The 23,608-nt window shown below is 39.3% G+C and overlaps 2 protein-coding genes across 2 annotated transcripts in view; one reads left to right on the plus strand and one right to left on the minus strand.

Annotated features, from left to right (window-relative positions):
* The window catches only part of KLF12 (Kruppel like factor 12), a 728,313-nt gene that overhangs the window by 38,009 nt on the left and 666,696 nt on the right, over positions 1–23,608 (plus strand). The gene's annotated exons all lie outside the window — the stretch shown is intronic.
* Positions 13,259–13,624, minus strand: LOC101642589 (40S ribosomal protein S24-like). Its single transcript, XM_045287081.1, has one exon. It carries the CDS (start codon positions 13,622–13,624, stop codon positions 13,259–13,261), a length of 366 nt encoding a protein of 121 aa, XP_045143016.1.

A 23,608-nucleotide genomic window follows, 5' to 3' on the forward strand; every position in this document is an offset into this window, starting at 1 on the left:
TGTTGCATTGAACACTACATTGTTGCATTGAACACTACATTGTTGCATTGAACACTACATTGTTGCATTGAACACTACGTTGTTGCATTGAACACTACATTGTTGCATTGAACACTGAAGACCTGATGGTCTATGGACGACAACAAGAACTTGACACATGAACAAAGCAGAGTCTTTGGAAAGAAAAAAAGACCAAAGTACACGTCAGAAGACTCTGAAACTTGTTCTTAATCATAGAAGTAGGAGCATGATTTTTGGAACAAAACATAAGACAGACCTAAAAGACGGTATAAGAAACAAAACTGAATTGGGGTCGGCTACAACCACTCTTTAGTCTCCCAGCAAATCCTTGCTGCTGACTGAGGGTCAACCAGTGGTTGCTAGTGGCTAGCAGGCAGCTCCCAGGGACCCATAGAGACTGCAGTGAGCCACTAATTTTTAGGATTTCAAAGAAGTATTTAATATTTTAGATGACGTTCCAAATGTTAGCATGCATTGTATAATTTTCTTTAATTAAGAGAATCCTCATAAACTCTTACCTCGTCCACATTCTCACCCTCTCAAGTCTGACAGGAATTTTCAAAACGGTGTTACCCTGCCTCCCTTTCACCAGAGCGTCTTTACTTTGACGAGAAGCTGTGCGCACTATGGGACACAGGGAAACGTAGAATTACTGCTGAACGCAGCCTGGATCTGTAAACTGAACATTCAAAACTGTGAATAATAAATCACGAGTTAGAAGATTTTTGGAGTAGAGAGGGGTCAGAATTTAACTCTTCAAGAGTGTAATTTGAAGAATGTTAACACAATTACCATCAATTCCAACTCATCAGGATCCTATGCCAAATTAGAGAAAATCATAAAAATTGTTAAAGCACTAACACGTAACATTTACACTAGAAAAAAGATTTTAGCTAAAGGACAGTGTTTCTTAGTTACTGTGTCCTGGCTTGATGGGGCAATTCTAGTTTTAAATTCTCTGTTCCATCATTTCCATTTAAGTGAAGTCTACCTGTCATCACATACTCCTGACCTTTGTATTCAGACAATGTAGACATCATCAGAGCAGTAAAAAGGAGTTACAGATTTGGAATCAGACAAAAGACACCCTCATTTAAATTTTGCCACCAATTTCTAAGGGACCTTGGCTAGAGCACTTGAGGTAAGCTTTGTTTTTCTTATCCAGAAAATGATATAATTGGTAGAATCTAGATTCTAGACTCTCTACAAAATCTCATCCTATTCTCATCTTATGGATATATGTATCATATTTTATGGGAAAGTGGGACATCGATACTATTTCAAAGATTTTTTAAAAGGCGATTTATTATTTTAAAACATGATGTATCCAGATCTTACTGTTTTGCTTTTCCAAAATATACCATTTTTTCCCTTTCAATTCACTTTGAGACTCTTCCCAGTTAAGTCATGGCTTGATTTTGCTATATAACATGGCTTTACTGTCATCAACATTCAGTTTACAAAGTATGACAAATTGCTCTACAGCAAAGTGTATAAGGGAAAGATAATATTCCTCAGACGTGGATAGTTCTGAATCTTATCCAAGAAGACAGGTAAAATAAACTTAGGGAGAAGAAAACTGACATTTAAGAATTGGTAGAGATACAAGTCTTTTTTGAGAGGAAAATAAAACATCTTATACTTGCACTACAATCTGTCTCCTCTTTCTCTTCCAAACACACAAAAGAGGCATTTCAAGTTACTGATTAACTTCAACACACTGATCTTTGGTTCTGTCGAAGGTTCACGAAAATTGACTAGAATTTTCTATGAAACAGAAACCCAAGAAATGGAGCACACTTTTTAAAAAGATTGGATTCTGTACTATACTGATGTATCAACCCACATTTCATTTGGTTGGATTACATTTTTACGTGTTCCTTTTTATGAGGAGACTAGGAACTTTGAAAGGAATTGATCATTTTCCTAAACATTAGATGATATGTTTGTGATTAGGATAAATGATATACAGATCTGTCTTGGAAGACTGCTCCTCAGAGGGAAAGATGTTGAGACCTTGTCTCACGTACTTCGGACCTGTCGTCTGAAGAGATCGGCTCCTGGAGAAGGACATCATGCTTGGTCAGGTGGAAGGGCAGCTGAAAGGGGGAAGGCCCTTGCAGAGATATGGTGGCTGCCCCCATGGGCTCCCACAGAAGAACAGTTGTGAGGATGGCGCTGAACTTGGCGGTGTGATGTTCTGTTGCTCTGAGTGAGACAGCAGCTAACACCAAAGAAGCACTTTTCCTAGAGAGTTTAAGTAACAGAAACTACAAACACACTAACCCAAGGCATGTTGGATTCTTGGAGGATGTTCAAAACTCTGTAAGGGCACGGATTCCTGCTGCGAAAGACAAAGGGAGTTTCCTGCCCTTTGCTTCTCTTTGGGCCGTCTTCAAAGACTAAGAGGCTCGTGGCAGGTTGTGGACGGATGCAAAAGGCAGTCCAAGCAGGAGGAAAGGAAGTTCTCTTAGAGGCAATGAAACAGGCCATGGTTGAGGGAAGACAATCGATGCTAAGGAGTCAGAGAGATGCACCACGAAAAGAGCTTCGGGAGAAAAATCACCTACTGTTGGTTTTAAAGTGTGCCAGAAGCAGGTGGGTGATAAAATAGGAGAGAGAGAGAGAGAGAGAGAGAGAGGGGTCATATATATATAAATGCACAGTTTTCATCATGCTTTATTTGCTAAGAAGAAGAACTGGCGCACAGTGGTTAAGCACACTCACCCACTCGACCTGAAAGTTCAATGGTTCTAATCCGCTGGACACTCCCGCTCCACAGGAGAGGTGGTAGCCCTATGGGGCACTTCTGTTCCATCCTATGGGATCACTGTGAGTTGGAATCAACTCATAGCAGTGGCGGCTTTGGTCATAGTGACCTTATCGGCCCAAGTCGAACTGCTCTTTGTAGTTCCCAACGCGGGTGCATTGTAACCGCTAACACTGCTAGCAGCACAACGCAGACTCACTAGGCCACCAGGGCTCATCCCTTGATGGCAGTGGCTTTTCATGTGCTAACAGCTCGGTCCCTAGTGCTTTAATGTCAAACAGGAGATGCATATTTCATACTGACGAGTACACCTGTCCACATGGATGTGCCACAGATTTGTCAAACAGGCACACCCCAAATCCACCTCAGATTCCTGAACCTCCCACGATCTTAGTTACCCAAGTGTTACTGTAACACAAAGAACACAAGAGGTTCACTTTGGAGAAGGGGCATTTGTTGCACAGAATTGATGGCTGGAAGTCTGAATTCAAGGTGTTAACACTCTCTGTGATCCTAGAGAGACGTCCTTGGCCCTTTTTTGCTTCTGTGGTGCTAAGAATTTTTTGGACTTCCTTAGCTGCTTGTACATGCAACTTTCCTAAGGCGTCGGTCTTCCTTCGTCTGCCTGTATCCGTCCTGGCCTTTTGATAAGACACCACTCACCAAGTACTCGCATCATTAACAGAAAAAAATAAAAATGGTTTTAATGTATTTCCAAACAAGATCACATTAACATATACGGGGGTGGGATAGGACTTTTGGATTCAATTCATAATACCTCCTATCATTCATAGGAGCACTGGTGGCAAAGCGGGCTCTGTGTTGTCCTTCTAACCACAAGCTCAGCCATGTGAAGCCACCAGCCTGCTTCAAGGGACAAGAGGAGGTGCTCCACTCCCGGAAAGAGCTCCCGTCTCAGAAACCCGCAGGGGCAGGTCTACTCTGTCCTAGAGGGCTGTCATGACTCAGAAATGACTCAATGACTTACTCATGATGCATTGGTCTCCAGCCCAAACTTGCAAAGACATCTTCTATTTGTCTTTCTCTTTACTGTTCTCTGTCATTGGGAGAAAGATGGGGAATTCCACTCCTACAAAGAGTTACCTTCTTGGAAATTCACAGGGGTAATTCTACCCTAGAGTCGCTAAGAACTGGCCTCAACTTGATGAGACTGAGTTTTGTGTTACTCTCTTTCAAAGCTGTTTGCAAATTCTACTGATTCTTCCGGAGAAATTTCTCTTGGTATTATTTCCTACTTTCCTTTAAAAGCTACTGTCTGACCTTGTTCAAGGCTCTATCAACTTAGGCCTGGACTATTACATTGGTTTTCTCGCTGACCTTATCATAGACTCCTCTTCACATTCCTCTTGCATAGAACTCCCAACATTTAATTGCTAAAACTAAATCTCTTTTTAGATTTCGTTTTTAGATTCAAAGTCGAGATATGTGCCTATTACCTGGAACACAAAACACAAACTCCTGAGTAAGTTGCTGTCATTGGGTACCATCCGGTCATCTCCGACAAATGACAACAGTATGAACAGCATTAACAGGACATTACCCAATCCTGAGCCAACTTTCCGAGCACTGCTATGTTGGAACTCTGTCTTATAGTCGCTGCGTGGCTTTCAACCACAGGAGTAAATGTTCCAGCACTGGTGTACAATACTTTGTTGCTATACTTAAGGTTTTCTTTAGTTAATCTTCAAATGTAGTTTTCCAGCTATTTCCTCCTAGTCTGTCTCAGTTTGGAAGCACCAGTGAAACCTCGCTCCCATGGGTGACCCTCCTCGTATTTGAAATCTTGGTGCCGTAGCTGCTAGCATCAGAGCATCACACAAACAAACTGATATACAGATGGTGAAAGAGAAAAGAGGCTATTTATAGAAATTCAAATATTCAATCCCTGTGGTGAGGTCCTTTTGTATATAAATTTTACTACTGGGATTCTGATTTTAAATGACAGTCTGATCCACAATCTCAGAAACCCTACAGAGGGTCAGGATGAATCAGAGTCAATGGCAGTGAGGTGTTTTGGTTGGTTGGTTGGTTTGGCTTGATTTGTTTTCTCTTTTTGTCCATAGAGTCCATTGTTTCTACCTATATTTTGTATAGTTACTCCCATTTTATTAGAAATTTACCATCTAGTAAGGTGCTCTTCCAATAGACAACAGAATTTACCAATGGGAACAGTATTTCATTTACCGTTTTCTTCACTCATGCCTGACATTAGCCTGTCTAATGATACATGTTTAACCCATATTTCTTGAATTATCAACACCACTTGATACTGTACAAATAAGTAATTATCATTAGGAATCATGGCAAAGAAGAGCAACACTACACACAGTAATTCATGGACAAAAAATGGGAAATAGATCTCACAGGGACTTAGAGATTTACCTTCAAGGACTCCTTTGAAGGAAAACATAGCCATGTCCTGAACAGCATAACTTGGAAGGTGAAGAATCACTTAACCTCCTTAAGGTGGTGTTAAATGAACACTTATTGTAGAGAGGACAAAATTAAGGATGCTCCTAGATTTGAGTATCTTCTTTGCAGCAATAGTAATTAATGCTTTGGAAAAGGATGAGGATATCAAGGGGTCAGGTGTGGGGGGAGAAGAGCACCTAAGAGTACATACATGATCCATGTTGACTACTAAGTATTTCCTGAAGGTTCTACAGTTCAAACACGGCTGTGTCTTAGTTTGGTCTCAGTGTAATGTTTTAGTCTTCACTTATCTTTGTTGTGTAGTATCACTGATAGTCTCTAATTTGTATACAATGAAGAAGAAGAAGGCCATTTCATGGTGAAGGATGCCTTCAGCTGAAAAATTCCGTATACACTCATGTATAAGCTGAGTTTTTCAGCACATTTTTATGCTGTTTTTGTAGTAAAATTAGGTGCCTCGGTAAAATTTGGGTCAGCTTATACTCGAGTATGTATGATAGTTCCAGTCTTCCTGGGCATTTTACTGAAATAAAATGTAAAGTTGGAGGCAACATGAAATGTTCTGCCTTTTCTGTTTTATGTGCTTCTCTGCTTTTCCCATTCACTTGAGCATGTCATGATTCAGGTTCCAATTACCTGCCGATTCTTGAAATGCTTCTTTTGATGAAGTAAAACTGACATCTTTGCATGCTTGGTAAAATTACAACAATATTCCTCTTAAATTCAACATGATCTTCATAATATTTATTCGCTGTTCTAGTTATGAAAAACAGGTTGTAAGATAGTTTGAAAGGAAAACAATTGCTGGAAATTCAGAACCACAAAGGTAGCCCATCCTCCAGTAGAGCTCGTCATATATTATTCTCCCACTTATCTGAGAGTTTAAGAAGCCGATTCCAAGCAGTAATATATTACCACGTGCTGTGGCTTTTACATATAATGACAGTTAAGAGGAGCACAAATGCTAGGGATATGGAAGAAAGGACATTTCCACAAAATTAGTCATTTTGTGAAGTATTATCAGTTAGTTGGTTGGTTGACTCTGACTTATTAATATGTTGGTTTTTCCCAGAAAGAAATAGTCAGGGGTCTTATAGGTCTGACTAGCCTGAGCCACCTTGAGGCTGAGGAGAGAGAACTTGGGGAGTAGGAAAAGTAACACCTTCTGGGATCAAGTATTCAGTGATCTGAGAAATATGTACATATTGCAACTTCCTCGGATAAAACAGAGCATTACTATTTGGGTTCCATTCCATATATGCAGTGGTTTATTCAAAAAAACATGCTAAAGCATACCTCTGTTATTAATGGATGGCTGAAGACAAATTCCATCAGTATTAAATTCATCTTTGTCACGTTACATACCAAAACCAAGTTTGCTGCCATTGAGTCAATGCTAACTCATAGCAATCCCCTATGGGTTTCTGAGGCTGTCACTGTTTACGGGAATAAAAGCCCAGTCTTCCTCCCATGGAGCTGCTGGTGGTTTCGAACTGCCAACCATGCAGATCACAGTCCAACACATAACCACTACACCATCTAGGTTCCTCTTTGTCATGTTAGGGTGCCTTAAAAAAGAGAATACAAAAAACATTGCGCAGAGATCAGGTAGCTCAAAGAGCTGATCTTTCCATCACTCTTTTCAGTAAGATCGAGGCTAATAGTGATTTTAATGGTCATTTTGTAACCAGGGACAATTGTTAGATTTACCAATATGGTCTGCAGAAAAATCCCATCCAAACAGTCACTTCCAAGGGGATCTTCTGGGCTTTCCTCAGGCTATTTGGTGCTTCCTTCACCCCACTATCATGACCTCAATTCTACATTACAAATATGATTAGACCAGAGCGTGCATACTGCTACAGATAAGAGCCCGCAACAAAGGGAATCCAGGGTATATAAACCCCTCAAGGCCAACAAGGAGAGTAGAGATACCAGAAGGGTGAGAGGAGGGTGGGGGAGAAAGGGGGAATCAATCACAAGGATCAACAAGAATCCCCTCCCAGGGGAACGAATAACCAAATAGTGGGTGAGGGTGATGGAGGACGATGTAAGATATGGAAAAAATAATCTATAACTTATCAAGGGTAAGGGAGGGAGGGGTGTGTGGGAGGGAGGGGGAAGAAAGGAGGAACTGATATCAGGCGCTCAAGTGGGAAGAGAAGAGAATGCTTTGAAAATGATGATGGTGGCATATCTCCAAATGTGGTTGACACATTGGAGGAATGTATGGATTATGATAAGAGATGTAAGAGCCCCCAATAAGAGTTTTTGTGTTTTTTTTTAAGTTCTTGTGACTGTGTTAGGGAATTCCAGCAGGGTTTTCTAGACAGATTTTCACAGAGGACACAGTGTGATAACTAAGCTTACTATAACTAAATTTTATGAAACCTCTATTGGTGAAAAAAGGCCCGGAAAGTTGTGTTGCCATTTATTCCCCCTCTCATGACAATACACTGGCTCATTCATCACAGACAGCAAGGACTGTGTAACAAGAATTTCACTGGGAAAGCTCACCCCTCCTATGCTAAAACCTTTGGGGTTTTTTGTTCCCCAAACTAAAGTAAAACAAAACACATTAAAAGGGACATGTTTTGGTACTCCAGGAGATGCCAAAATTGTCATGTAGGCACGGTGTAAATCAAAGAGCCCAGAAATCATCAGAGAAAGGGAATAAAGATGGAAACACTGCCTTCATAAGTGGACAGACATAGAAGGAGCATATGTCTAGAAAGAAGAGTTTCATATGTTGGTATTTTTATTTAATATAAGTTGCTAGGGTTTTATAGAAGTACTTTTTTTTAGTTACTTCATATAACCCAGTACAGAGCACAGTGCCTCCACAGGTTTAATAAATCTATGTGATGGAAGTTCTTTCATATTTCTGAAGATGATCCAAAGCCAGGTTGATGACATGACTAAGCCATCGAGTCTTTAAACCCTGCAACCAGTTTTCTTTGAGTGCCTTCAAACTCATGGTACCATCGTGTAACTCCATCAAGTCTTTACCCAAATCCATTGCTAAGCAGTCCATTCTGAAGAAATATTATTATTCAGGAGAAATATACAATAATGGGAGCAGATTGCTAATGAACAGTTAGTTCATTACATAAGGTCCTCTTTTAGTAAATGAAAGGGTTTGTGTGAGACACGCCATTGAGTTTTGTGGTGCCTACTCCCCAGATGATAAATGTGGGAAAGTAACTCCAAGAGAGATGTGTGGGCATGCATATGGAGAATTGGTGACTCCTGGCTAAACAAGGCATTGGACCAGGGCCAGCGGCAAAGCTCCGAAGCTAAAGAAAAGCATAGAAAATGGACTGAGATTGCTCTGTGTTGGGACTTGTTGCTATTGATGTCACTCGGCTGTGATTCCCCAAGATCTAAGTAGTGAGAAGTGATCAGCTGGAACTTCTCTGACCAAAGAGCTGGCCAACTTCCTCTCGGATCACAGATCTGAGATGCGGCTCAATCTCAGAGGCAGTTCCATGGCTCGACCTTTGTTGCAGGATGTAGTAGAATGTCCTCACCGTACTTGACCTTCCCATTTGGAGGCTGCTTTTTTGTGCTGAGGAAGACAAGATTTTGAGATGTCAGCAGAATCCAGAGCAAGTGAAGACAAAGCTCATAACAGTGGCGTGATGTCCACACTGTCACACTAGTCCTAAAACGTGGGTGGGGTTCCTCCGTAGATTTTGATGTGAGTTCTAACCATCCGTGCCCAGATTTGGTTGGCAGCATGTGCGGTTTCCTTGTCTCCTCCATAAAAAGTCGCGTTCCGTTAGGGAGCCACTTGATTGTGCATTGTTTGAATCATAATAAAAGAGAACGGAGGGATTTACAATACTTTTACTCACTAGTAAAATACATTGCCCTTCAGATTCCACTGCATGGCAGTGAATTTGGTCTAGTAGGGTTTTCTGTGTTGCTTTGTTTAGGCCCAGAAAAATCCCCCTTTTGGCCCAGAAAATCCTAACCAATCAAATTAAGACACTTAAGATTTTGTGAAGGACCACAAAAAAGATTCAGATATTTACCAGAAGGGAATAAAAAAAGGAGAGCATATTTTATACTTTCTTCCTTCTTTTCTTGGCTTGTTTAATTGAAAGTACTTTTTCACTTGTTTAATCAGTTATTTTCTGTTTCAGAAAATAACTTCACTTTCATTAAATGCAATTGTTGGTTCATTTTATTATTATTGAGTTTCTGTTATGCTAACACTCTGCTAAGTTCTGAGAATATTTTAAGGAAAAAGACCTCCATAATCACTGTTCTCATAAAGGAAGAGATTTTTCTCTTTTAATTAGTTATGAATAAATTTTGTCTTCTTAAAGAATAAAAATGTTACAAATTATTATGGCCTACCAATATTATTGAGGAGATATGAAATCCCTCTATGTCTCTAGGCAAATATAGTCAAAATTCCAGTGTGACTGATTCTGAGTGGCCAATTAATTAGCAAACTCTGTTGGGATAATAAGTAATGACAACTAACTAAACTAGTTTTGAATAGGTCGGATATTGGGAGTAGACTTAACCTACAGATGATATCGAATTATAACAGAAAGTTATGGGAATTAAAGTACAGTGAGCGTGGTGCAGGCACTGATCACGAGATCAAGTAGAAATAAATATTCTAAAACTAGATTCATGTACTTTTGGAAAAAGTCATCGAATCCAAACATCTGCTCATTCCCAAGAATCTCACCAAACACACTCAAAACTATAAACCATTAATAACATTCTTAACTGATAATACAGAAAGATTTCTTCCAAACCTAAAGAGAGTTAAAAAAAATAATTTACTATCTTCAAGATCTTGCCTAATGCATACATTTTTCTGAGGAAAAACAGAAAGATCACCCCTTTGTGTATGTTTGTGTCTATATAACTAATTACAAGAAATAGGATCTTATATGGGAAGACAGAATGTCAGAGTCATAGTGTACACTGTCAAATGGTGAGAGAGGTAAGAAAAATCTATGTAGACATCTACAATGATTATCTCCCTCTCCCTCCCCAACTGACTTTAATATTGGAAAAATTGCCATCAAGTGTGGTGAAATGAAGCGTATGAAGGGCACCAGCAGTCAGAATTTAAATATTTAAAAAGAGAGAGAGAGTAAAGGAAACGCTGTGATGATGCCAACTCCCAGAGATCCAGTAGCATCATTTATTGGAAAATAAACAAGTTGAAGAATTTATAAAGAAATGATCAGCTTAATACACCGAGGAACAAAAAGTTGGAAAATACAGATGAAAGAGACATACAAACTACAATGAGAACGTACTAGAAGAAGAAAGCATTGAGGTAGATGCAGTATCTTATGGAATAATGGCTAAGAAATTTCTAAATCTAATTTAAAACATTAGACGGAAGGATTAAGGTTTTTAATTTTTCTAAAAATCTATACTCAGACACATTGAAGTGCAAGTATAGGAAGCCAAAAACAAAGAATTCATAAAACTCACCAACAAAAATCAACTGCCATCAATAGCAAGAGTTAGACTGACAACTATCTTCTCAAATACAGCAACCTTAAACATAGCGGAAACGTTTCCTTCACTAACCCAAATTCAGCACAGCAGAAATACCATTCAAGAGGAAAGTTGAAATACATGTTCAGAGATAATCTTTCATAATGTTTCCCAAATATGACGTGTACTCATGGAAAGTTCATGGAATTGCAGTAATGGGACTTTATCTCAAACTAATCATACTTACTCCTCACTTATCAACATGATTAGGTTTCAAAAGACAGGTCATTATATGAAATGGGTGTTCTATGAAAGTTGGGGGGTGACACTGATGCTGTGTTCCCTTCAGATGTCCCCAGTGTCTCTATGGCTGTGTGTGGTGTGGTGGGCCCTGTACCCCACCATGCATTCTCCACCACCATGGACTGCATAGGCGTTGGTGGTTGTGGTAATGGTGGTCAGGTGTTGCCTGCCGCATGCTGTCTTCTATCCCATAACCTTGACCCAGCATCCCCATGTACCCCCTTCCCTCTCCCTCCTTTCCTTCCTCTACTCTCATAGTATTGGCCTCAGTACTGCCACCTCTTTCTCTGCTCCCTCTTATGACCAGCATCATCCCACTGGTACCCTGTGCCCTCTTGTCCAGGCTGAAACATGACAGACAAACAACAGAAGGCATCCCATGGCCCACGGCCCACCATCCCTCCTGTGACCTGGTTGCTGAGAGGCCTCACTCAGGGTGGCCGTCTGGAGAGTTCTCTGGGCCTATTCACATACTCATGTGGGGCCCAAACTCTCAGAGGCACTGCCTGACATTTTTTCCCCTAAGTTCTTGTAAATGCAAAATGCCAGAAAGCAGGATGGTTGATAAATGAGGAGTAGATCTAATAAGACAAGCATGAGGAAATGTATCTCAAATATATTTACTGTTATAAATTGGCTTATTTTAGTCAAGACTTTGAAGACAATAGGGAATTATAGGAATAAAATATGTACCCCTATATGCACTTAAAAGATTATGCAAGCTTTTGCATACTCACAAAAAGAAATATAATATCAATATCAAAATAATTAGAAAAAGAAAAGATGCGATGGGGTAGCATATATCATATGACCTGATACAAGTTAAAATTATAAACATCTATTGGTTATAAATTCCCATATGCCAAAAAGCCTAGGAGATAGTCACTATTCCTGGGGTATGAAAAGGGGGGACATTTTCAGTCTCTTTTATTTGCATTCATATCATATTTTCATTTGGAAAAAAAATAATAACTTTCCAAGGGTAGTCCATCTTTATTCTACCTTTACTAAAATATCATATTTATTTAGATATCATCATGAGGGTTCCCATCTAAGACTTCTTGTCTCATTTGGTGAAGCTGTGATATTAATGAAGTCGAGGCTGAAGGAGTGTTTCCTGTGTGGGTCAATTAGCTCTGCCAGAGAACAGAATGACTCTTTTGTTCATTAGCTCTTAACCCAAAGCGCCAAGCCCTCAAATATTACACCCGAGTCTCAAGGCAAGAGGCATTGCGTAGATATCATAGAAAATAGAAATTGGAAGGGAGAAAAACATATGAACTCAGAGAGCTGGGGCAGTTCGTATCATTTTCATCTACAAAGAATGACTCATATTTTATTTTCTCTTTGAAAGTCTGTTTTCTTTTTCAAAGACGACCACATTTCCGCAGGTATTTGAAGGCAAAACAAAAAGCAAATGTTCAGTAAGTTAAGTCAGCTCTCATTTGTCAGAATTCCTGTTCCATTTGTCTCATTCTTTTTCATCTTTTTTGTCTCATTCTTTGCAACCACTTCTTTGCTCCTTTTCCACCCTCATTCTTAAAGCAAAAGATCCCAGGTAAAAGGCTTCTTGCCATTTAATATAAAGCAAAAACAAAACGTACTGCCATAGCGTCAATTAGTCCTCATCGTGGCCCTAGGAATAGTACAGAACTGCCCTCGTGGGTTCCGGGACTCCCATAGCGCTGTATGGGAGTAGAAAGCCTCATTTTTCTCCCAAGGAGCAGCTGGTAGTTTTGGATGGCTGACCTGGCGGTTAGTAGCCAATGCTAATTGACAACCCCACCTGGAGTCACCCATTTTAAAATAGAGAAAGCTAAATTACCAAAAATCATTTCTAATTTATTTTCAATCACAGCAAGGAACCACGGCCGTTTAGGAGACTCACAGTTTTCCATCTTGCAATTTTACCCCTCACATTTATAGCAAGTGAAGTGTAGAAACGTTTTTGGAGAGACTTGTCGAAGACGAAGCCTAACATACAAACCAGCAGCTTCCCTCCATCTGAATAGCTCGCTGTCCGCGTCTGACCACAACCACGGAAAGAATTGGAGCAGCTCGTCGGATTGTTAGTGTCTAAGATATGGACGCGTTAGGGTCATGCATTCCAGCACAGGATTGTAAAATTCTAAACAACTTACTTGAGTAGTCTGGGCATTGAGATCTTTCTTTTTAAAAAAGATTTTATAGTTTACTAATTCTCTGGTGAAAAATCCACATCCCTAGTGCAGATCAAGTCACTGTGGACTCTGTTCTTCCCTTGTGCCAGCCCCACCGTGGGCCTGTGCGGCTCCTGACTGTCTGCCTTCTGCGCTCGTGCTCCTGGCGCTGTTTCCTGCAGGTCTTTGTCTTCTCGCACAGCCGGTCCTGCAAGTCTGTGTTTAGGACCGTATCATCCAAAGAATCGTCATTCCTGCCAAAGCCAGTAGTCTTGCCACCACCAAAATGGGTTCTAAATCCGAATCTAAAGATGACATCTGGTGCGGTCTTGTACATTTTGGCTAGTTTTTCACCAGTTTCTGTCTCAGGCACTGTTGCTTTCCCAGGGTGAAGGACATCAATGAGCACTTGTTCTCGCTGAAGTAGCCGGTTGGTCATGCACTTCCTGGTCCGGATGGTTACTGTGTCCTTCACGATGGCCTAGAACGCTCAAGCAGCCAGAGACGAAAGGAAGCTGGGCATTGCTTTCTTGACTGGAAAGCGTATTCAGCATGTAGCTACACTGTAAGGAAACATGAGCTCCTGTGACACCCTCCACATCCATCGCTTGGTAAATGTCCTAAGCCCTTGTGTAGCAACGAGTCATTTTTCAGTTATTTTTATCTTGTAGAAGGTACCGTCGACTTTTAAAAGAGGTATGCAACCAGTAGTGGCTATAGGAATTCTTTTTTCCTTACAAAATATTACCCTTTTTGATATAGACTATTCTGACGACCTTGAAGAAAAATAAGCAAATTCATAGAAATATATTTTTTGACTTTTTCATTTTATAATTTCTGGTTATTTCTTAAATATTTTATTTGGGGAAATATGAAAGTAATACATACGATAAGAAAACGATGTTCTCAAATTATTTATTTTTAGATAGGGTGATTGCTTATGAGATAACTAATATAAAATCATGCATGTCCATAGAGAATGATTTCAGAAGTAAAAGTGCTGAGAATTCATTGTCAATCAATCATATTTAGTCTTGAAAGACTCCTTCCTGACAAGGTTGGTGAAAACTTCCTACTACAGAGGATTTTAATTAGGGGGAACCCACCTCTTGGTTTCTGAAAAGTCTTCCTTGGCATAGGCAGTTGTCATGGGTAACTAATAATAGCATCTCTTTTTACTCTCCCAAGTTTTTAAAAAGAATTCTCTGATTACTCTCATTTTCGTAGTTTGATAACTCATCGTGGCATGTCCCCTTCACTGTGTTTTCTGGGGCACACTTCTCTGAGAATGCGAGTGGAAATGCAGAATGCAGAAGCACTATCCTCACACCCTTAGCCTTTTACCCATTAGTATCTGCTAATCCATGGTGGCAGGAAGGGCTGTGGTGTTAGCTCCTTCTCAGGAATGTCATTCACTTCATAATCTATATAGATGGCACCCCATATTCCTTTCCTTTCACTTATTCCTGTGTTGGGGGCATGCATTTGCATGGATTCAGCTGAGTGTACCATGTTGGGGCAGAGAAGATGCTAAAGTGTTGATTGCTGGAAGCATGTATAAAAAGGAAATGAAATCCATTCTGTATCTTAAATCAGGAAAGCTCTTCTTTGTTGTTCCAGAATAGGCAAATGCCTAGACTGGTTGACAGCAAGAATATGCAATTAATGAATGGAAGAAGTGCTGAACTAGAAGAGACTAAAATTCTGCATTCTATATGCACAATGTTGCAATCGTCTCAATCTATGAATAGATGCACAGATAGATGCACAGACTGCATGATATGAGAGGGAGAACAGGAGTATATCCTTGAATATCTGATGGTTTCACAGAAGGACATACGTACATATGTATTTACCTTTGCTATAAATATATCCATGAATGCGATAGAGCACACAGGAGGCAAAGTTATGAAAACTTCTTAGATGTAGCCAAACATCCTTTGGAATGAGTCTGAGTCATAGGTTCTGAAGGCTCAGGACTATAATTCTGAGAGTCATCAAAATCAATTGGCATGACATAATGCATCCAGACAATGTTCTAGGTTATTGAATAGTGACTGGGTTCTGAAACGTTCTTGAGTAGCATCTAAGGGGCTACCATTGGTCTGTCCCTGTCCAGTGGAACAAACGAAGAAAACTGTAGATGCAAAGAAATAATTAGGCCAGTAGACTTATGGACCATGCAAACAAAAGTCTTCACAACCTTGAGACCACAGATCTGGGTGGTGCCAATGACCACTGCCAACTGTCCTGAACTTGCTCATGTTTGGAGATTGTAGGTAGAGCATAGAAGACCTGTGGAATTTAAAATCATAAAGAAAATGATCGGGCTTATTGGTTGGCTAGAGACTGGTGGATTCCTCAACAGGCTTAGTCACCCTTCAGGTCTGGAAATGAACTCACCCACATGGCTCAATTTTCAGCCAAAAAAAAAAAAAGATAAGTCTGTAAAAATAACAACACTGAGGCGTGTAATCTTTGGGACATATACCCAAAGACAAGTTCAGAAGAATTAGAAAAGAAGGAAAAATGAAAACAGGAAGCACAAGCAAGAAATGGCATCAGTGGCATTACATTGTGGGGATTGCTATCAATGACATCAAGCCAATTGTGTATGAAATGTTGAATGGAAAACGTATCCACTCTGTAAAGCTTCACCTAATTCACAACATTAAGTTCAATGAAAAATTGTAATATCTACATTCATTACACCTCTCCGAACTTCTTTATGTTCTTTAATTCTAAGAACACTGCCGTCCAGGGACACACCCACCAGGAAGAGAATTAGAGTAGATTTTTGTTGTGGTGGTTTTTTCCTGGAAAATATTTGGACCACAAAACTTACTTCTCCTTTAGTGACACTAGAGAGAAGAGCAGCATTCTGCCATAAAAGACGACCAGGTTCTCAAGTGGAAAACCATAGACGACAAGTTCCAACTACAAACACAGAACTTTCCATCATTATTTTCAGAATAGTTCTCAGAGTATAAATCCTCAAAAAAAAATCATTGGAAATTTGAGGAAGGCTTCTGCTTTCATAAAAGGCAGAGACCTACACAAGGATAGAAATGCAACTCAGAGGAAACAGAGATAGGATAAGGGGAAAAAATGCAAAAGATAAGAGTGCCTATCATTATTATCCTCAGAGTTTTAAAAGGTGGTTTTGTATCCATGAAATAATTATAAGAAATGGAGGGGTGGGGAAGAATCTTCAGAAAACAGAGAATAATTTTATATTTATTGGAAAACCAAGTAAGAGTGCCACTCTGTTCACAAGGAAATAAAGTTAGACATCAATAATAACAACAAAAACCAAAACTGTAAAGTAGGGAAACATAAAGAAATTAAGAAGCACACATTAAATTATCGATTATTCAAGGAAGAAATCAAAAGAGAAAGCTTAAATTCCTGAGGGTCTGATGAAAATGGAATACAGGTCAGTAGTCAAAGGGGAACTTACAGCACTAAAGATCTTAAGAAGAAAGATCTCAAATCAACAGCTATGTAGGTTAGATTTTATGTCAACTTGAACTTGTGAGAAAGTACAGGGGTGGAGTCCAGCTTATTTATCAGTCTGATGATACTATATTGGGCATGTGGCCTTTTAAGAAGAGAGACAAGGAGAACCTTCCTCTCTCTCTGACCCTTCACCTTCCTCCTCACGGGGACTCTGTCTGCCTCCAGGGCAGACCCTCTATGGGAGCCACTGACCTGAGTAGCTGCTGGTGCCTTGACATGTCCCCACCAACCTTGGATCCACCCATATCTGCACCATAGAGAAGACTGGAATAGAAGGAATTCCCCCAGTATGATTTATGGCAGGGCAGATGACCCAATGGACAAGTAAACCTGAGCTTACTTGTGATTTCTTAATAATCCAGAGTCAGTCAACAATTTCATATCGGTTATAAATGTTAAAAGAGGCGTTGATTCTGTAGGAAAGTCTGATGGGACTAAGAAAGAGACAGATGCTAATCATATCTGTGATGTGGTGAAAATTTGTGAAGTTGTTCCCAATATATTTGTAAATATGCACAAGGTAAACTTGTGGTTACCTTGTTTCTTAGATAATCTAGTCCTGATTCTAGGGTATGTATGTAAAGTCAACAGCCAAGATTATACTTAATAAAGAAAAACTGAAAGTTCTCCCCTTAAAACTGAGAACAAGACAAGGGTATCCACTCGCCCAACTTCTATTCAACATTTTACTAAAAGTCTTGGCTCAAGCAATAAGAAAAATGGAAGGAATAGAAATTATTCAGACTAGAAAAAGGAAGAAGTAAATTGATCTCTATTTGGGAGGGATATGATCCTGTGGAGAGAAAATCTGAAACATTCTGAGAGAAAGCTGGAGAACTTCGGTAGCTTCAGGGTACAAGGTCAACAAAAATCATTTGGATTTCTCATGGACAAGCAGATGGATTCTGGGCTTCCATGTAATTCTAACCCTGATCCAAGGATAGTTCTTATAACCTGGCCCTGCTCACCTTCATGAAGAGATGACTGAAGATATGGGTCCTACAGCAAAGTATGGTGAAGAAAGCAAATGGTGTGCACCAGTCTACGGGAACAGTGTCTGGGGGCTTAAGGGCTTGTATTTAAACCAACAGCCATCTAAGTGAGGCATCAGCTCAATCCACATGGACGAACCACACCAGCCTGTGTGATCCAGAGATAACAATAACAAAATCCAAATATGATGAAGGGAAATGTATCAGCGCTTAAATTGTGAACACCCGATTTATAGGAGATTATGGAGGACAGTGGGAGCCAAATCCATCTGAAGACTATGTAGTCAGATTTAGCCTCGGAAGATCCCCTCTGGCCACAGTTAAGGGACATAAACAGCTTTGCAATCAGACAAAGATAATTGTAGATTTGATTATGGTAGATGGAACTACAATATAATATGATACTTGATTAATTGACCTCCCTCTTGACCCAACTTGAATTTACTCTAGGTTTGAATAACTTCTCACTTGTCCCAGGACAGAAATTTCCTCTCTTGCTTTTTTAATATATTGCTCGTGGTCTTTCCTTTCTTACTCATTATTTTTATTTTTACATTATTATTATCTTTCTGTTTCATTTTGTTTTAGCTTTTCATTGTTTCTATTCATTGTCCCAGTATGAAACACAGAAAGAGTGGATGTATAGAGACAGTAACAGATGCAATGGTTGATTGGGGAATGGGGAGGAGTTTTGGGGAGCAAACATTGAATACAGGAAGTGGGAGGGAGCAATAGAATGAATTATGATGGTGTATATATAACTCTTTTTAAAAACAACTCAATAATGGAAGTGTATGATATATGAACTTTATATCAATAAAACTATTTTAAAATCCTTTGGCTTCTATACACCAGCAATGAGGAATATGAGATAGAAATGAAGAAATTTAGGAATAGTGTCTAAGAATCAAATACCCAGGGAAAACTCCTTAAAGGGCTTTTTAAATGGGCTTACATGAGGAAAATGATGAAACGCTGATGAAGGGATTGAAAGGAACTTTAATAAAAAGAAAGATGTTCGTGGTCATGGATTAGAAAACTGAATATGGTTAAGATGTCAGAACTGTCCACAAGGATCTATAGATCCAATAAAAACAATAAAAAACCTAACACCATTATTGTTGTTAGCTTTTTAAATTTTTTTGTATGTTTTTTGGTATAGAAAACCCAGGATTGGTGAATCTATAGAGAAAATAACTGGATTGGTGGTTTCTTGGAGGTATAGTAGGGAGGTTGGGGGGAAATGTGGAGCTAATAGCAATGACTGCAAGAAAGAAGACAATGTTCTAAAATTGATTTTGGAAATGATTGTATGACTCTTCTTGATAAAAATGAACTATTGAATTGTATGATATGTCAATTATGTCCTCCCAAACAACCCTGTTTTTAAAAATTCCAATACCCTTCTTTACAGAGATAGAAAAACCAAATCTCAACTTCATATGAAATGCCAAGAGGCTCTGAATGGCTAAAGTAATGCTGAAAATCAACTAAGTAGAACACTTCTTGATTTGAAAACAGACCATTGCAGATACAGTAATCAAAATGATCTTGGTATAAAATAGATAAATAAGTCAAAGGAAAAATTTGAGAGTCTGGAAATAAACACACACATCAATGGTCACCTAAGTTCTAACAATGGTGCTAAATTCATTAAATGAGGAAAAGTGGGGTCTCGTCAAAAAGTAATGATGGGAAAATTGGATCTCCACATGTAGACAAATGAATCAAGATCTGGGCCATGTATCATACACAAAAACAAATTCAAAATGGATAACAGACCCAAATGTGCAAACCGAAGCAATAAAGCACAGGGTGATACAGGGGCAACACTGTCACTTCTAGCTTTTAACAGTGGATTATCTAAGATAATAACAAAAGCGCAAATATCAAGAGAGAAAATAAATAAATGAGACCTCATAAAAATTCTAAACTTTTTTTCATCAAAAGACTTCATCAATAAAGTGGAAAGACAAGCTCTTAACTATAAGGATGTCTTCAGAAATCATATATCAATAAGAATCTAATATATATATATAACTTTGACAACAACAAAAGACAAATAATCCAATCATTAAATGGATGAAAGTCATCAACAGACATTTCAGCAATGAGAACATGCAATATCTTTAGGCATCAACAATATACAAATGATAAAAAACAAAAGTAGAAAATAACAAATGTTGATGAGAATATGGGAAAATTGGAACGTTCATTCCTTGCTGGTGGGAATGCAAACTGGCACAAATGCAATGGAAAACCGTACGGCATTTCCCCAGAAAACAAAAGATAGAACTAAGATTAGCCCAGCATTCCATTCTAGGTACATACACAAAAGACTTGAAGGAGAGATTCCAACAGAGACATACACCAATTTTCATGACAGCAGTGTTCTCAGTTGGCAAAAGGCAGAAACGAGCTATATGCCTATCAACCAAGAAATGAATAAATAAAATGCAGCGTTGTCAGAAAAATCTCTGAAACTCTCTCGACAATGTAGAGAAGTTAAAGCAAGTGGAAGAAGCAAACTGAAAAGGATGGAACAGGTTTTGAAGAGTGGCTCAGGAAAACCAAGTCAGGGGTTTAATGAAATACTCAAGGACCTGGAGTTACGAAGCCCAGAGAAGGACATGCTCACCACTTCCAAGCCAACAGAATTGGGGGGGGGAATGCAGGTTGCTAGTGTCAATATTGAAAGATCCTATGGGTAAAATCATAAGTGATGCTGGAAGCAAAAAAAGGAGATTGGGGGGAAAGGCATATAGAAGCACTATATCAAAACAACAACAAATTGTTCAACATTCAACTATCTCAGGAGGAACCATATAATCAAGAACCAATGGAACCGAAAGAAATCCCAGCTTTACTGACAGTCTTGGCCCCAAACCAGGTTCCTGGAATTGACCGAATGCCAAAGAGATAGTTCAGCAAACAGATGCATCATGGGCAGTGCTCACTCTTCTGTGCCAAGAAATGTGTAAGATAGCTACTTTGCCAACTAACTGGAAGGGACCCGTCCTTCCAAAAAAAAAGTGCCCCCACGGAATGTGGAAATTATCACATAATATCATTAATCTAACAGTATCCCTAATTAATATCACACATAAGTAAAATTTTGCCGAAGATAACATTAAACTGGTTGCAGCAGTACACAGACAGGGAACTGTGAGAAAGTCACACTGGATTCAGAAGAAGATATGGAATGAGGGATGTCTTTGCTGGTGACCTTTGCTTATTGGCTGAAAGCAGAAAATATCAGAAATATGTTGTCTGTGTTTTATTGACTATGCAAAGTGTGCATCATAACACATTTCAGATAATATTGTCAAGAATAGGCATTCAGGAGCACTTCATTGGGAACCTGTTCAGAGGAAAGATCAAGAGGCAGTCTTTTCCACAGAACAAGGGGAAATTTCGTGGTTTCTAATAAAGAAAGTGCCAGAGTGTGTCTTTTCACCGTGCATGTTCGATCCATATGCTGAGTTCATAACCTTGGAAGCTGACCTCAGGAAGAATGCAGAATCAGAACTGACAACGACTGATTAGCAACCTGAAACACACGCATGACACACCAGTGCTAGCCGAAAGAATAATTTTCAAAAAAAACAAAAGTATGGAATATCAAAATAAGGAAATAAGACAACTAAAGATTAACTCAAGAGGTTAAACACCCAATGAATCAGCAGCGGTTGAGGGAAGAGACAAGAAGGAGATTATTGAAAAGTATTTCTAGGAATTTTCTGAAAATTGAAGAATGTAAGATTGCAAAAGAACTCTTACCGAAATTATTTTTTTAATTATAAAGCACAGGTGTCAAACACTCAAGATAAAAAGAATATTAGAAATACCTTCTGAGAGAAATAAACACACTTAGCCAAAAAGGGTCTGAAATCAGAATGGCACTGGGCAGCTGGGGAACCATATTTAAAGCTACAAGATGAGTGAATAATGCCTTGGAATTTCTGAGGGGAATTTTATTCAATCTGAAGTTCTGATCTCACACTATCAATCAAGTACAACAGCACACTAAAACGTTTTCGGACACTCGAGCCCTCAAAAAGTTCTCTCTCCAGAACATCGCCTCAGCACGGTCCTAGATAAATAAAGGGAAATATGGAATCTCTCCAGTAATGGACCCAGTGGAGGAGGAAAACATCTAGGATGACATCTGAGCTGTAGCTCCGAGAAAATACTCGTTGACGTTGGAGCAAGAGGACGGAACCCTACAAAATGCTTGTTTCCAAAGGGCAGAAAGGGAATAGATAAAACAAGAGATACGGATAATCCTAAGGAAATCAGGTTCCATCGGGTTTTCTGTTCAGTTGCAGAGCTTGATATAACGATTGTGGTATTTAAGTCTAGGCAAATAAAAAGCACAAAGGAATTACTGACTCCAGGAAAACTCAATACCTCACACCGCAGAAAATAGCATTGTTATAGTACTTGGTTCAGCTCTGAACAATATTATCATGATCATGTTAAATACTAATCCTGAAGGCAACACGATTCATTTAATAACATGCTATTGAGACTGTAGACAGAATAAGAAGAAATACACAATACCTAAAGTTATAGGTGAGGACATGTATATGAGCTAGCAAATATATGAGAATAAATCCCCAAAGAAATTGTCAAGAGAGTTTGTCAGAGAAAACCCAGGAGGAGGACGCATGTGGTTTGGGCAATTCTTTTTCAATATCCGACTGGTAAACGTATTTTGCTCTTTGAATTATGTACCTGTGTTATTTGGGAAAAAATAAAAATAACATTTCAAATGACAAAGAAATGAATTAGACTAAGAAAAAGGAGAGAAGAAAGAAAGAGAAAGAGGCAAAAGGAAAGGAAGGGAGGAAGGGCGCAGAGGCAGGCTGAATCCATGTACAGCACTCCATGCACCAGTAAAAAGAGGGAACACATTGGGTCAAGTCTGCAGATACTGAAACGTATTTTGTGTGTGTGAGTGTGTGTGTGTGTGTGTGTGTGTGTGTGTCTGTCTATAGCTGTACAACTGACTAACAAACCCATCTATCTACTTATTTATAACTGAACGAATGAGAAGCATTCGATAGCAAAATAAAAGTGGAATGGAACTATTTTTTAATTATTTTATTGGGGATCATACAACTCTTATCACAATCCATATATACATCCACTGTGTCAAACACATTTGTACATATGTTGCCATCATTGTTTTCAAAGCATTTTCTTTCTACTTCAGCTCTTGATATCAGCTCCTGATTTTCCCCTCCCTCCCTCATGAACCCTTGATAATTTATAAATTATTACAATTTTTTCATGTCTTGCAATGTCTGATGTCTCCATTTACCCCACTGTCTGTTATCCATCCCCCTGGGATGGGGTTATAGTTAGATCATTGTGATCGGTTCCCTCTTTCTCCCTCCACCTTCCCCTTCCCCTCCTGGTATGGCTACTCTCAATATTGGTCCAGAGGGGTTTATCTGTCCTGTATTCCCTGTTTCCAGCTCTTATCTATACCCATGTACATGCTCTGGTCTAGCCAGATTTGTAAGGTAGATTTAGGTTCATGATAGTGGGGGGATGAAGGGGAGCATTAAAGAACCAGAGGAAAGCTGTAAGTTTCATTGGTGCTATTCTGCACCCTAACTGGCCTGTCTTCTCCCCACAACCCTTCTGAAAGGGGATGTCCAATTGCTTACAGATTGGCTTTGGGCCTCCACTCCACACACACACTCCCACACCCTTCATTCACATTATGAATTTTTGCTCTGGGTATTTGATGCCTGATACCTGATCCCAGTGACACATCATGATCACACAGGCTGGTGTGCTTCTTCCATGTGGGCTTTGTTGCTTCTGAGCTAGATGGCCACTGGTTTATCTTTAAACCTTTAAGACCCCAGACACTATGTCTTTTGATACCAGGCACCATC

Source organism: Echinops telfairi, unplaced genomic scaffold (genome assembly GCF_000313985.2).
Source record: "Echinops telfairi isolate 266 unplaced genomic scaffold, ASM31398v2 ScPeMD7_11;HRSCAF=52, whole genome shotgun sequence".
Lineage (NCBI taxonomy): Eukaryota > Metazoa > Chordata > Mammalia > Afrosoricida > Tenrecidae > Echinops > Echinops telfairi.